Source organism: Schistosoma mansoni, assembly GCF_000237925.1.
Source record: "Schistosoma mansoni, WGS project CABG00000000 data, chromosome 1 unplaced supercontig 0094, strain Puerto Rico, whole genome shotgun sequence".
Lineage (NCBI taxonomy): Eukaryota > Metazoa > Platyhelminthes > Trematoda > Strigeidida > Schistosomatidae > Schistosoma > Schistosoma mansoni.
The window spans coordinates 257,486-270,856 of NW_017385991.1; the positions used below are offsets into that span (position 1 = coordinate 257,486).

Below are 13,371 nucleotides of genomic sequence, written 5' to 3' on the forward strand. Positions count from 1 at the left end.
TCTAACTGTTGGTTGAATGGCTTGAGTAACAAACCGAATTTGCAAAGTTACTTGTTGTGAAGATGAAATTGAGTAGCACTCCAAATGATAAGGAAATTGAAAGCCCGCCGCGGTTGAGAGATCTTAAGACACATTTGATCCTTGATTGAGACAGAATGAGTAGTATCTAGCCCGCAGGTAGAAATCACACTGAATTGTAATTAGTTCACAAATCTAGATTCAATTAGATCATAGGAATTGGAAATCAGAATCGCTGATGTCAGGTTTTTATGGTTAGTTCAATAGAATTGGGCAGAATAGTTACTTAATTACATCTTATTACATCATGGCGGAAATCAAACAACTATACGTAACCAAAAAGCTGTTAAGAATTCTGATTTGAATACACTGTAGTACAAGTCGAGTTTTATGATCGGCTATTTGTAACCAATCAGGCGTTAGATTTTGCAGAAAATCAGTTTCGCACATAAATGTTTAATATTAAAAAGCATGAAGTAACTTTACGGACATAACAAAATTTTACTCTGATGTAGCAAACACAACGGATGATGTAATAGACAAAATGCGATTTTATTGAAACTTACGAATATTAATTTGTGATCAAAGATATAAAAATATGGGTAATAAAAACGAGATTTTAAAAAAGCACCTGGAAATCAAGGATATTGCATTATTTTGGATTTAGAGCTCATTATTGTACAAACCACTTATTATATCAGTCTTTTAGTTTTCGAAACCCAGTGACGAATTTGAATTTTGGAATTTATCCCCTCTCTAAAGATTATGTGATTTCCAATAAGAACTTTGTGTATAGATGGTGGAAATCGCGCACAAAAAACCGTTTTTATGTAGTGATTTTGGAGTATAAGATCTACTGTATTGTCCTACAACGGGCATGCAGACGAAAATAAGCATACATACGTACAAGTGCACGCTTAATAAAGTAATTCGTACAATGAGTCCGCCAAAAACTAAGACGTAACAAACCTGAGAGAGTTGATATCAGAAGTTACACTGGTGTGTTAGGAACCCATCTCATCAATGTGGCATTCCGATTCCTCTTGAAAGCGAATTTCATAGATTTAAAGAACCTAATAAGTACAGATTGGGGTTTATGAATTAAAATGTGCCATAAATACAACCTAAATTAAATACAATTTATTATTAACAACGACGTGGAGAACGATATTTGAGTGATGTGGACACCTTAAGATTTCGTAAGTACTTTCCACTACAACAGAAACAAACCAACATGAAAGGTTGAACACTAAACAGACTGAAGAATCTACAAGTTTCTTGAAATTAAAGCATGTGATCAGAATCCACAGATTATTTTAAACACATTCATTTAAAAAAAATTCGAATAAATTTATAACATTCATACTGGTTAATTACTGGATTGAAATAATCGTCACCCTTGAAATCCGGAGGTTTAAACCCGGAACAACTTAGAGCTGTTATAATGAAAACCCAAAAAATTGTTTTGGTTCATGTTATATCACTTACAATTTTAGCTGATGTTAGAAACAATAAGGCGAACGACTGCCAAAATCAACTGTATAACCATATACCTGACAAATTCAAGTCGATTTACTTCTATAATTATCTCCAATCTGTTGAATGAGCCAATACGAATTTCCAAACGAGTTACTACTCATTTTACATTACTTTTAGCCCAAATCCTGAAATTTGTTATGACATTAGAGTGATATACATATCCCAGTAGTTCCAGGGATCATAAGTTTAACAAGAAATGAAAATTACGTCCTACATTATTGTGAAGCATCAAATCTACTGCCCCAATTTATAACTTTACTGAGACGTATACGGTATTCGGATATAATACGTTAATTTCAATTTCTTTCATACAAAATACATTTGGAAAAAAATATAACTTTAGAGCGGAACACTTATTTTTGACTGAACGTGTGAACGCTCTACACATGCGTGCCAAATTATAATAGCATTCAAGTAAATGTGATTGTATTTCTAACTATGGTATGCATTTTGTGCAAATTATTCAACTTTTTCCTACTTCAGACCATTAAACGTGTATGAATAAATTGTATGATTAGTAACTACACAAACCTGAGTAGTATTTTGTATTAACACTGTTGAATAATCCAGTTTAGTGGAGAAAGTATGTGTAAACTATTCATCATAGAAAACTTACTTTGCGATAAGACAACTATCTATTATTCAACAAATTTAATGAAAAACATGGCTGTTTTCATAGCTTTATGCGAAAAAATCTCATACCAACATTAATGATTTGTTTTCAAAGATTTGACTGGGATTTTTTTAAACTAAGCGGTGCGAATGACCAACTCATATGCCCTTCTTTGTCCAGAATGACCAAATCATTTCCAGCTAGAATCGTGAAAAAACTACGAAGCTTGTCATTAACTTTAAAGATGCCTAAAGATAGCACTTTTCTTGTACTAATTGATCACTTTTGATCACAATTCTAATTAAAAAAGAAATTATAAAAAATATTAGGGGTTTTCAACGGGACCGTTTCACGTTATTTAGTAAGTGGCGTACTAGGTGTCATGTTCTGAAATGTTCAACGTTTTTTAATAACATTAGTTATACGATCAGCAAATGATTTTCAACTTTAGAACTCATTCGTCTTAGATCTAAAGGGTGAACAAATATGCCGAAGTATACGCATATGAGAACAATTTAAACGTGCTCATTAGTGATGTGAAGAAATTGTAATCGGTTTCTACTAAAAGAAACTAGGAACTTCCATATCTAAAATTTCTCAAATAATTTTCCATAGAGAATAATCATCTCATTTTATGACGATACTTTGACACACGTTTTCAGCAAATGACCACAGGTATTTGGAATACATATTAGCGCAACGTACGAATATTTAAATGTCCTCCTGTTTCAACAATGTATATGCTAACAATTGTCTGATTGTTTAACCCGTGTATTTATTCATAGCTTTAAAATTTGATATTGATTGAACCACAACACAGAAAAATGTGTCCATCACACATGTTGGACGAAGTGTCCACAATAGAAAAGATGAAACAAGAATGGAGGAGCATATACTGATACATTCCTAAACATGTATAGATCAGAGGAGTAATTGCTGATCCCAAATTAAACGTGCACAAAGAGTAGACATTTCAGTAAAGTTTGGGCAGGATTACTTCACAATGTTGAGCAAACGAATACACAAGACGTTAAGTGAAGTAACTAGTGGAGTCTTGAATGTAAATTGACAAATTAAAAAAGTAGACATACCAGAGAATAAACAAATTTAATACTTTGTAAAGAAACAAATTACCAAATTTATTAATTTTAATCTAAAAGTGATAAACCACTGAGTTGTTCACAATCCCGTAAAATAATCTGGATTTTATACAGTTTTTCAGCATCAATATGTTTAAAGAAAGTTTCCACTGAACAAGTCGATTTAGTGCGTATTGACTTCTGAAGAGTAGTGCACTAGAGGTATCATAATACATACAATTTGAATTCTGAATGTTAGTCCGCTTAGTTTATCTGTTGTGCTAAAATATGTTCGAAAACGTTAATCTGAAATGTACGAAACCTTACACGCTCACTAAAAATTAGAAAACAAAGTCACATACCATTACGCATTCACACATCAAAATGAGCATAGATTGTGAATTTAAAACTATAAATCATCGGGCAAATTACACTTTTAAAAAAACAAAAAGCAAATTGTTAGAAAAATATATCTCACCGGAAGTATGCAGTATGTAGGAAATGCGATGGTTGGGACAATACAATCTGCATGTGTTCCAGATGTAAGCACAGTTCTCTCAATAATTGTCATTACTACTGTTTGATATCGAGATAACTACAGGGTTTTATTTAAGTTTTATGAAATATTTATGTGAAGTCGGGTCTAGAAAAGCAGCTGAGAATGTATCGGCATTTTCTTGCGACTACAATCTTCCAAATTGAATACAAAATACCAACAAACTTTAACACTTAACGACTGGAAAGACAACCAACAATTTAAGTAATATGTGTACAATCGAGAATGGCTTCATGTCAATGGTTGCCTTGAGTACATGGATCAAAACTCGGTGAATTACTCTGACTCTCTTAATATTATTTTATTTCAGGCACTCAGGTTATGGTAATACATAATAAACGTACCTTTTCTTTTTCACGATGCTTGTCCTCTTTCTCACGTTTCCGTAGTTCTACTAAATAATCTTGGAACATGGCTTCACGATCACGGGATTTCTCGATTGCTTTAAAGCGATCGTCCTTTGAAAACTTTGAAGTGAAATCTCCAAACGACGATCTAAAAATCATCAAAACATACTTTTTGTGAAAACCGTGAACTATTATCATTATCACTATTGATCACAGTTACTCTAACTATAGGTGACTCATAAAACATTTTCTAACCTGTACAACGTCAAATGCGATACAGAGATGATACAGTATCGGCCGGTGGGTGGCTATGTTTAAAGGGACGATATGGACAGCAATGCTTGCGTCCACACTTCTTTATTAGAGGGTCACTGGCGGTTTTAAGCCGCAAAAACCATCAATATACATTAGTCGTTCAACAACGGGGATTAACCAGTAATCACAGACATGTCCAACATGTACACGAAAACACGGATTTGTGTTTTAAGGATTAAAAATAACTAAAAATGGCTTTCTGACTTTTACTAAAGCTCATGCTTTGTGATGGCAGCGAGGTATTTCATAAACTTACTTCGAATTCAGCCCAGCCTCGTCCATAAGTTCGATGAACTTTTCTTTTTTCTCTTTGAGCTTGCTCTTTTTTTCACGTCGTTCTTCTTCTGCACGCTCTTTTACATAGGCCTCGAATGTCTGCTTTCTTTCTTTACTTGCAAGTAACAGGTACCGTGGGTCAAACACTATCTTGTGTAGCTCTTTCTCCCAGGTGGAGAACGCCGACACCTAAAAAAGATCAAGAGTTATCAATGCAGGAAAGCGAAGGCAATGTCAATGATTTTTTTTAAAAAAGGATAACACCATTACGCATCAGCTTGAGCTGCCACAATTTGGATTAGACAGGAAATTATCAAAAGGAAAACCGACATACCTGCATTTCGACCAGCATCTCCCTGAACCGTCGTACACGGACTTCCAGCGGTTGTACAGCTCTTTCTCTGGCGGCCCTTTCTTCAGCTTCTTTGGCAGCTTCTAGTCCAATGGGGATCTTATCCAACGAATTGCCTAACTTATCTGCATCGTTCTCATCTGTCTGTTCAACAGCTGTAGGTGCTTCTACTTCACTTGCAGGACCATTAGTTTCGTCATTTTCACTGGGAGAAAAAATAGCTTTGTGAAACACGTCAACGAAACTAAGTGGCAAGAAATCTAAATGCCTCGACATTTATTTACTCATCCACACTAGTGAACATCGAAATTTCCCTAGCTTATACGACAACGTAAAATTACAAATACTATCTACGTGTCCGAATCCTATACACGATTAAACCACATAAAGGAAGCAATGAACATATGTGGCTTTCGTGAACCCAACCACTAGTTGTTACAGTTTTCGCAAAACCCAATGTTTTTTTCAAAATACTATCTTATTGATTGAAATTACTGAATACAAATGAAGCTTACAGGCGTGGTCTTTTGGGTACAGGGTTTCCATCAACTGCCTCAGATTCATTGTCATTACCCGCAGGGTTTGCTTGAGGTGAGGTAGTATTTCCCGACAATGATGTATTTGGTTGCTTTTCGAGTAAACGATCGACATCTGTCCGACCTTTGAGTTCATCAGGTTTCTCCCAAACAGAGAGCCGCTGACTTGGGTTGAAGAAAAATGCGCGACCATCACCAGTCCACACAACACACCATGGAGTCCCATGAACAGCCGTGCTAGATACCGGTCGACTACTATCTTTTGAGGTCTTGCCTGACTCCGCTTTGGACTCTTGCTCATTTGACTCTAAGACTCCGTTTTCAATAGCATCAGATTTCAAAGTTTCCGCAGGCTTAGGATTTTCATTAGAATCAGGTACAACCGTCTTTTTACTTTCAGCCGTCTGAAAAGGAAAAAAAGTTTACTGAATGTCCAGAGCGATATTAAAACACAATTTACTTAGCCTAAATGAAATTCAGTTGTAAGTGATCACAAGATAAGGGTTAAATTTAATGCTATTGTGATTAGAAGAACAGCAGTTGAAATAAATGGCTAAATAAACGTTTACTCACAGGAATAGCGACAGTTGTTGGTGTAGCTGCTGTCTTTGTCGTTGTAGATGGGCTTGGTTGTTCTGGAGTCTTTTGACTGCTTGGCTCTGACTGTTGCTCTAGAAAGTATAATAAACGTGAATCTCAACTTACTTTCCCAATCAATCAACACCTTTGGTTTTTCCCATGTAGTCTCCCCTGTTTTTATATTGTGATAATAGGCTTTGCCATCCTGGTTATGATACTCAGTCCAAACCGCGACCTCAGGAGGTTTGGTGAGAGTAGCTGGGGGGACAGATAGTGCGGCAACACTTGTTGGAACCGATGCCGTAGTCATTTGCAACGTTGTTGCCGGCTTTATTGTACCTTCTACCTCACCTTGGCGCACCACTGTGACTCCCTCAGGTCTATCCCAGCGGGTCTCACGAGTCCGCATGTTGTAATAGTACGACTTCCCCTCAGCTGTAAGGTTCTCGACCCAAATGTCATCGACGATCCTAGGTTGCATCATGGTCGGGGGAAAAGGGTTAACAGGAATTACAGGCGGCATGAAAGGCATGGGTGGACGGAAATGAGACAAAGGATGTGGCATGGGAGGCATTCCAGGAATGGGTGGAGGGCCCATCATTGGCATAGGTGGCATGGTTGGACACGGTAGATTTGTACCGGGAGGCATTCCTGGTCCCGGAATAGCTTGCACAGCCATGGGTCTGGGTGGAGCAGGCATCGCAGGGAAACAAGGTGGTGGAAGACCAAAATGTGAACCTGTAAACAGACAAAGGTACTTGATTAAACCAACGTAACGCTTTTTAAGACTAGGACTATGACTACTATGTAGTCAAACATCGAAAGATACAGAGACACAGTAGTGAGAATGTGAACCATCTAATAAATTGTTGGGTGGCCAACTTACCGTCCGAAGCAGTTGGAACAGGAGTCGGGTAGGCAAACGGTGGTGGAACATTTGAAACTGGTTGCGCAACTGGAGTTACTGGGATTGGAGGAGCAGCAGCGGGAGGCTGAGCAGACGTTTGTGTGGCTGGAGACTGAGTCGCAGACTGGGGACAAACAGGCACGGGCGCACCAGCTGGGGGTGCGACGGGGACTGGCGGGTTGGCTAGAGTTGGTGGCAAGTTGTTCTGGACATTTGATGGGGTGCCCTGCGACGAAGCACTTTGAGGTCCGGTTGGAGCCCCAGCAAATTGTGAAGGGCCATTGTAAGACCCGGCGGGTTGCGAGTTGGGCCCTGGGCCGCCATAAGGCGCGGTTGGAGGAACGGGAAAGGGGCCAGCGGGAGGTGCTCCAAATGGCCTTGTGGGTGGAGCAAACTGCTGTCCTGATGGTAGATTTGAACCAGGATCACCCATCTGTGACACTGGAGGACCATTGTATGGGGGACCGCCGAACTGAGACACAGGAGGGCCATTGAACGGTGGAGCTCCGAAGGGTTGATTGTTTTGGTTTCCGGAATAAGGAGCTCCAGGTCCACCATAAGGTGCCTGTGGTCCACCATAATGAGACCCAGGTGGACTATTGAACGAATTGTTTGTACCATAGGGCTGGTGCCCGCCAGAACCCGGTGGGAGAGCACCTGGTTGTTGGTGGTCAGGAGGCATCTGTTTGTTAGGTGGCATGAATTGAGGTGGTGGACCGCGCATGCGCATGTGCTGCATATTAGGATACGCGTTAGGGGGCATCGGCATATCCCCGTGACCTGGGTAGTTCATGTCGCCGGAAGGATGTGTTTCGTCCATTTGCTCATCCATTTGGTCTTCGCTTATGCCTTGAAAACGTCCAGGATACTGTGGACTAAATCTTGGTGGATATCCTCGGTTCATGCCCATAGGATGACCGTAACCATCATATTGGGGACCACGATGTGGACCCATTCCTGATCGCATGAAATTCCCTCTACAACAAAAATGCTTATAAGTACAAACACATACCGACCGCCACCATGCATCTGCATTCGTGGGTGCCCCCTGTAGCCACCCTGGAATCTTGGACGAAATTGAGGCCTGCAAAACACAGAACACGTATCAGCTGACAGTAAACTTAATTCATTACATTCTGATTTAATTGATGTAAATAGTAAACTAACCTCATCATTCTCATATGACGGGGTCCGGGTCCCGGGTAACGGTCATCATGTTTATGCACAGGGGAATCATCTGGATAACGATCCTCTGGGTACCGCATATCATCTTGATATCGCCCATCATCCGAAAAGGTATTTTCTGACTGAAACGGAGGATCTTCGTCTGGAAAGCCCTCATCCCTATCATGATCGTCATCGAAATCACCACGATCACCATCCATCGAAGACATGTTTGCTGACAACGCACACGGCGATTTAAACATAGTATAAATACACCATGACTATTCATTGTCCAATTTGAATGAGTTCTGGAATTAGAAACTTTTTTCAGCATTAATCTTGTTGTCCCTTTAAAAATATCATATTTACAAAGGTTTACGCCTTCTTTAACGCTTGATTCACAATCTTTCTAGAAAATGGCCGATTGCCTTATTGCTCGATGCGAAGTCCATGTTTCTGGTTTTAGCCTATCTTAAACCTAGGTAAACATACGGCTATTTATCAGATTTCACTCCTTAGCGCGGTCCTTAAGCATATGCCTGGTGTCTATTGATTTGATTTGTCAAACAGTGAGAGCTTCGTGGACTCATCATGCTACACATTCTAAAACTCAGATCTAGTTGGGAAGATTTGGCATATATTCTCTGTGAACCTCGTTAGGCCTTAGCACACTATAACATCTCATTGAATGCTATTCCAAAATATCGCTTTGAAATGACATATTTGTTCAAATGGTTCAAATGGTTGAGGACGGAATAGAAGAAGCTTTCGCTTAACGGGCTTCCGTGTCTGGTAGCAGTGGATCACCAATACCTCCAGGTAAGAACCTAGGTATATGAACGATAATAGGGGAAAAAAAGAGTTTGGTAAATCATAATAATATGTTATCCTTAGTCCTTAAGAATGAGTCAAGTTTCCTCTTAAAGGACTCCTGGGAGGTCGCTTGGACTAGCTCAGTCGGCAGCGAGTTCCAGCACTTGACAACTCTAACGGTGTAGAAGTTGTGTCTGCAGTCTGTTCTGCTATGTAGAGTCTCCAATTTCTGGGTGTTACCTCTTAGGTTAGTGTTATGACTAAGCTTAAGAAGTTGTTTAAGGGGATGACCAGAAGTATTAAGGATACTATAAGTCATAAGAAGATCACCTCTAAGACGCCTGTACTCTAACGGGTAAAGGTTAAGTGATTTGAGGCGCTCTTCATAAGGTTTGAATTTGAGACCCCGAACTGATTTCGTGGCTCGACGTTGTATACGTTCCAGAGTGACCTTATCCTTTTGGAGGGAGGGAGGAAATACTATGTTTCCGTACTCTAAGTGGGGACGAATAAAACTGTTGAAGATTATATGGAAGGTTCTACCGTCAAACTGGCCAAAAATACGCTTCAATGTTACCAAAGCAAGGTTTGCTTGAGAGGCGTTTTTGTCACAGTTCGCATACGATTTCAGGTCGTAGGGTACCAACACTTCTAAATCTTTTTCAACTTGGGAAACTTCTAGAGGTGAGTTACCTAAGTTATAACTATAGTCTGCAACATGTCTCAGATGGACTACCTTGCACTTTGAAGTGTTGAAGGTAAGTCCGTTGTCGTCTGCCCAACTTTGAAGTCGAGTCAGATCCTCCTGAAGAACTAGTATATCATTATGATTACGTATCTCTCTCCAAAGTTTCACATCATCAGCAAAAAGTAATAAGTCAGACGAAACTTGTTGAGGAAGATCGTTAATATAAATCAAGAAGAGAAGAGGTCCTAGTATTGAACCCTGGGGGACCCCACTAGGACATTCCATAGCCTTAGAGAGAGTGAAGTTAACCCTGACCTTAAAGTGTCGGTTTTCTAAATATGAAGAGAGCCAATCAATTAAAGGGGGTTTTATACCCAATCGTCCAAGCTTATGGATAAGACATGCATGGTTGACCCTATCAAAAGCTTTTGAAAAGTCAAGGTAGATGACGTCAACCTTCCCCTTGCGATCAAGGATGGTTGTCCATCTGTCCACCGCAGTCAGCAGGTTGGTCATACAAGAATGACCTTTTCTGAAACCATGCTGTTGAGGCGAGAAGAACTTTGAGGATGATAAGTGTTCTAGTATGCCGTCGAATACTAGGGATTCCATAATTTTTGAAGGTATGGAGAGAAGGGCCACTGGTCGGTAGCTTGAGGGTTCACTGTGTCGACCTCCTTTGAAAATTGGTGTGATGTGAGCCAGCTTCCATATTTCCGGAAGTTTGCCTCTGCTTAGCGAGTGTGAGAGCATCACGCTAAGTGGTGTCGCCAGGATTGAAGCTGTTTCCCTCAATACAGCAGAATGAACCATGTCCGGACCAGGAGAAGTGTCTTTCCTTAGGTTCTGCAGTTTACGGAGCACCAGGTCAGCACTCAGGTCCACTTCGGAAAGTCCTGTACAGGTGCAGGTGAAGCTTTCGTCAGTATGGTTGATGTGGGTCAGCTGGAATGTCCGAGAGTATTGTTCAGCCAAAAGGTTAGCGGCATCACCATTGTTATTGGTCGGGCCATTAGGACCAAGCAGTTGGTAAACTCCAGTTTTGCCTTGTCGAAGAGAAGCTGCATAACTGAACAAGCTTTTCGGATTGGAGACGAATTTATCGATAAGCTTGGTCTGGAACTGAAGCCTGTCTTCTCTTAATGCCTTTGTGCATATGTTCCTTATATGTTTGTATTGCCTGTACGCGCCGTTGTTATCAGTTCGTTTATATTCAGCCCAACAGTGCCTTTTGCGGCTTAGCAAACGACGAGTGCGGTTCTTGATGAATGTAGGTCGTTTGTAGCTTTTTGGGACCATTTGAGGAACTGAATGCTCAGTAGCACATAAGATCGTGTGCAGTAAAAAATCCCAATGAGCATCCACTTCAATTTGAGGGTGAACATCCCAATCCACCTGTAGATAGTCATGTAAAGCTAACACATTCAACCGTTTGAAGTTCCAGCGCCTGTTGCTAGTAGGATATCTTAGCTCCGTTTTGCTGACAAAACTGAAGGATAGGACGGCGTGATCATTTTTCCCCAGAGGAGCCAGGATTGAGAGGTCGTCAACTAGGAATTCTTCATTTGTGAATACCCAGTCTAAGCGTGACGGCGTCTGACTGTTTCTCCTACGAGTTGCCGACTTCACATTTTCAAATAATCCCAGGTCACCGATAAGGTTGAAGAACAGAGCTTCAGTAGAGTTGGCACCACTAATGTATGTATGTTCCACGAAGTTGATTCTAGGGAGATTGAAATCCCCTAGAATCAGGATATGAGAGAATCCAAGACGCGTAGAGCGAGTTAATCCTTCCAGCAGACGTTTGTCATATTCGATGTCGGCAGTGGGCTTCCTGTAGATGACCCCAACTAGGCACCTCGAGGTGGTAGATAATCTTACTGAGCACCATACTGACTCGTCAAGATTGTGAAGCTCTTGGTTGTGAAGTTGGTGCGCATCCAGGCATGACCGTATGTATAGTGCTACCCCACCCCCCATTCCTGTTTTTCTGTCGTTGCGAAATAAAGACATCCCAGTTATTGCTAACTCTTGGTCCGTAAACTGAGACGTTATCCAAGTTTCGGATATTCCTATCAGATGGGCATCATTAGCGTTGCTAAGTTCACGTAGCTCATCCATTTTGTTTGGCAAGCTCGCGGCGTTCGTGTATAGGCAGTTTATGCTTTCAATTTGGAACGCGTGAGCTTCTTCTTGTTTGTCTATATGAGCCGTGTGTGAGTGGACAGGTAGCCTACCTATACGATATTTACCGAGTTGGTAGTCCCTGTCCTTAACACGTTTTTTTTATGATCAAGACAGTCCACGAGTGGAATTGTCAGCTCCAGCTTTCGTTTGTGCTTGATCCTGCTGTCGTGGGGCCTATCCGGATGCATATGGATGCCAGTTGGCAACCGACGTCTATTGGCACGAAATGCTCCCAGAGTTGCAGCCGCCATGTGGGAGGAGGGGAAGGTTATCTTCAGCAGCCGGGGCCTAGAGTCTCCGTCTCTCTTGGCCAGTCGCATTACCTGTTGGGTCAATATGTTCTTGAGTTTTAAGGAATGCTTGATGAATTTCCATTCCCGAATATCAGAGTTTGCTTGAGTTGGGTCCATATTTTCCGGCACACCTTGCACAATGATATTTCGTCCACGGAAAAACGCCTCGCGAGATTCCTTAGGGATGATCCGGATGAGATTTCGTTCAGAATACGGTATGTCGGGCAGTATTCTTACGTTCCCATCGGACTTCAGTAAGTGACTGGCTAGCAGGACGTCCTCAACGTCGGGGGCATTCTTAAGTGTAACACGAAGCAGCCTCGGGTGGTTTAGGTGGTTAGAGTCCTTCCCCCGAGTGAGCCGTGTGACGGTCAAAGGCTCTATTCTAGGGAGTTCAAGCCTCTTGTTTAATTCTCCCCAGAGCATCCTATCGTTTTTGTCCTGCAAACTGAGAGGAAGGTCGGGGTTGTCAATAAGGTTCATGATTATGACAGAGTCGTCACGAACCGTAAACTTAATTCATTACATTCTGATTTAATTGATGTAAATAGTAAACTAACCTCATCATTCTCATATGACGGGGTCCGGGTCCCGGGTAACGGTCATCATGTTTATGCACAGGGGAATCATCTGGATAACGATCCTCTGGGTACCGCATATCATCTTGATATCGCCCATCATCCGAAAAGGTATTTTCTGACTGAAACGGAGGATCTTCGTCTGGAAAGCCCTCATCCCTATCATGATCGTCATCGAAATCACCACGATCACCATCCATCGAAGACATGTTTGCTGACAACGCACACGGCGATTTAAACATAGTATAAATACACCATGACTATTCATTGTCCAATTTGAATGAGTTCTGGAATTAGAAACTTTTTTCAGCATTAATCTTGTTGTCCCTTTAAAAATATCATATTTACAAAGGTTTACGCCTTCTTTAACGCTTGATTCACAATCTTTCTAGAAAATGGCCGATTGCCTTATTGCTCGATGCGAAGTCCATGTTTCTGGTTTTAGCCTATCTTAAACCTAGGTAAACATACGGCTATTTATCAGATTTCACTCCTTAGCGCGGTCCTTAAGCATATGCCTGGTGTCTATTG

General features: G+C 40.9%; 2 protein-coding genes across 2 annotated transcripts in view; both read right to left on the reverse strand.

Moving 5' to 3' along the window:
• Smp_142100 (hypothetical protein) overlaps nucleotides 1–8,511 on the reverse strand; it is a gene marked incomplete at both ends in the record, with an annotated part of 47,164 nt that extends 38,653 nt beyond the window's left edge. Inside the window, 9 exons of the mRNA XM_018791701.1 lie at nucleotides 4,150–4,300; nucleotides 4,724–4,932; nucleotides 5,078–5,300; nucleotides 5,611–6,035; nucleotides 6,205–6,302; nucleotides 6,337–6,948; nucleotides 7,097–8,094; nucleotides 8,130–8,201; nucleotides 8,285–8,511. Coding sequence (XP_018645120.1) covers nucleotides 4,150–4,300; nucleotides 4,724–4,932; nucleotides 5,078–5,300; nucleotides 5,611–6,035; nucleotides 6,205–6,302; nucleotides 6,337–6,948; nucleotides 7,097–8,094; nucleotides 8,130–8,201; nucleotides 8,285–8,511 — 3,015 coding nt within the window. The remainder of the gene's footprint in view (nucleotides 1–4,149; nucleotides 4,301–4,723; nucleotides 4,933–5,077; nucleotides 5,301–5,610; nucleotides 6,036–6,204; nucleotides 6,303–6,336; nucleotides 6,949–7,096; nucleotides 8,095–8,129; nucleotides 8,202–8,284) is intronic.
• A 4,265-nt stretch (nucleotides 8,512–12,776) lies between these two features.
• On the reverse strand, nucleotides 12,777–13,049 carry Smp_037020 (hypothetical protein; the record flags this gene model as incomplete). The annotated part of the gene is made up of 1 exon (XM_018791702.1): nucleotides 12,777–13,049. The coding sequence occupies one exon, from the start codon at nucleotides 13,047–13,049 to the stop codon at nucleotides 12,777–12,779; it is 273 nt and encodes a 90-aa protein (XP_018645121.1).
• Nucleotides 13,050–13,371: the final 322 nt, after the last annotated feature.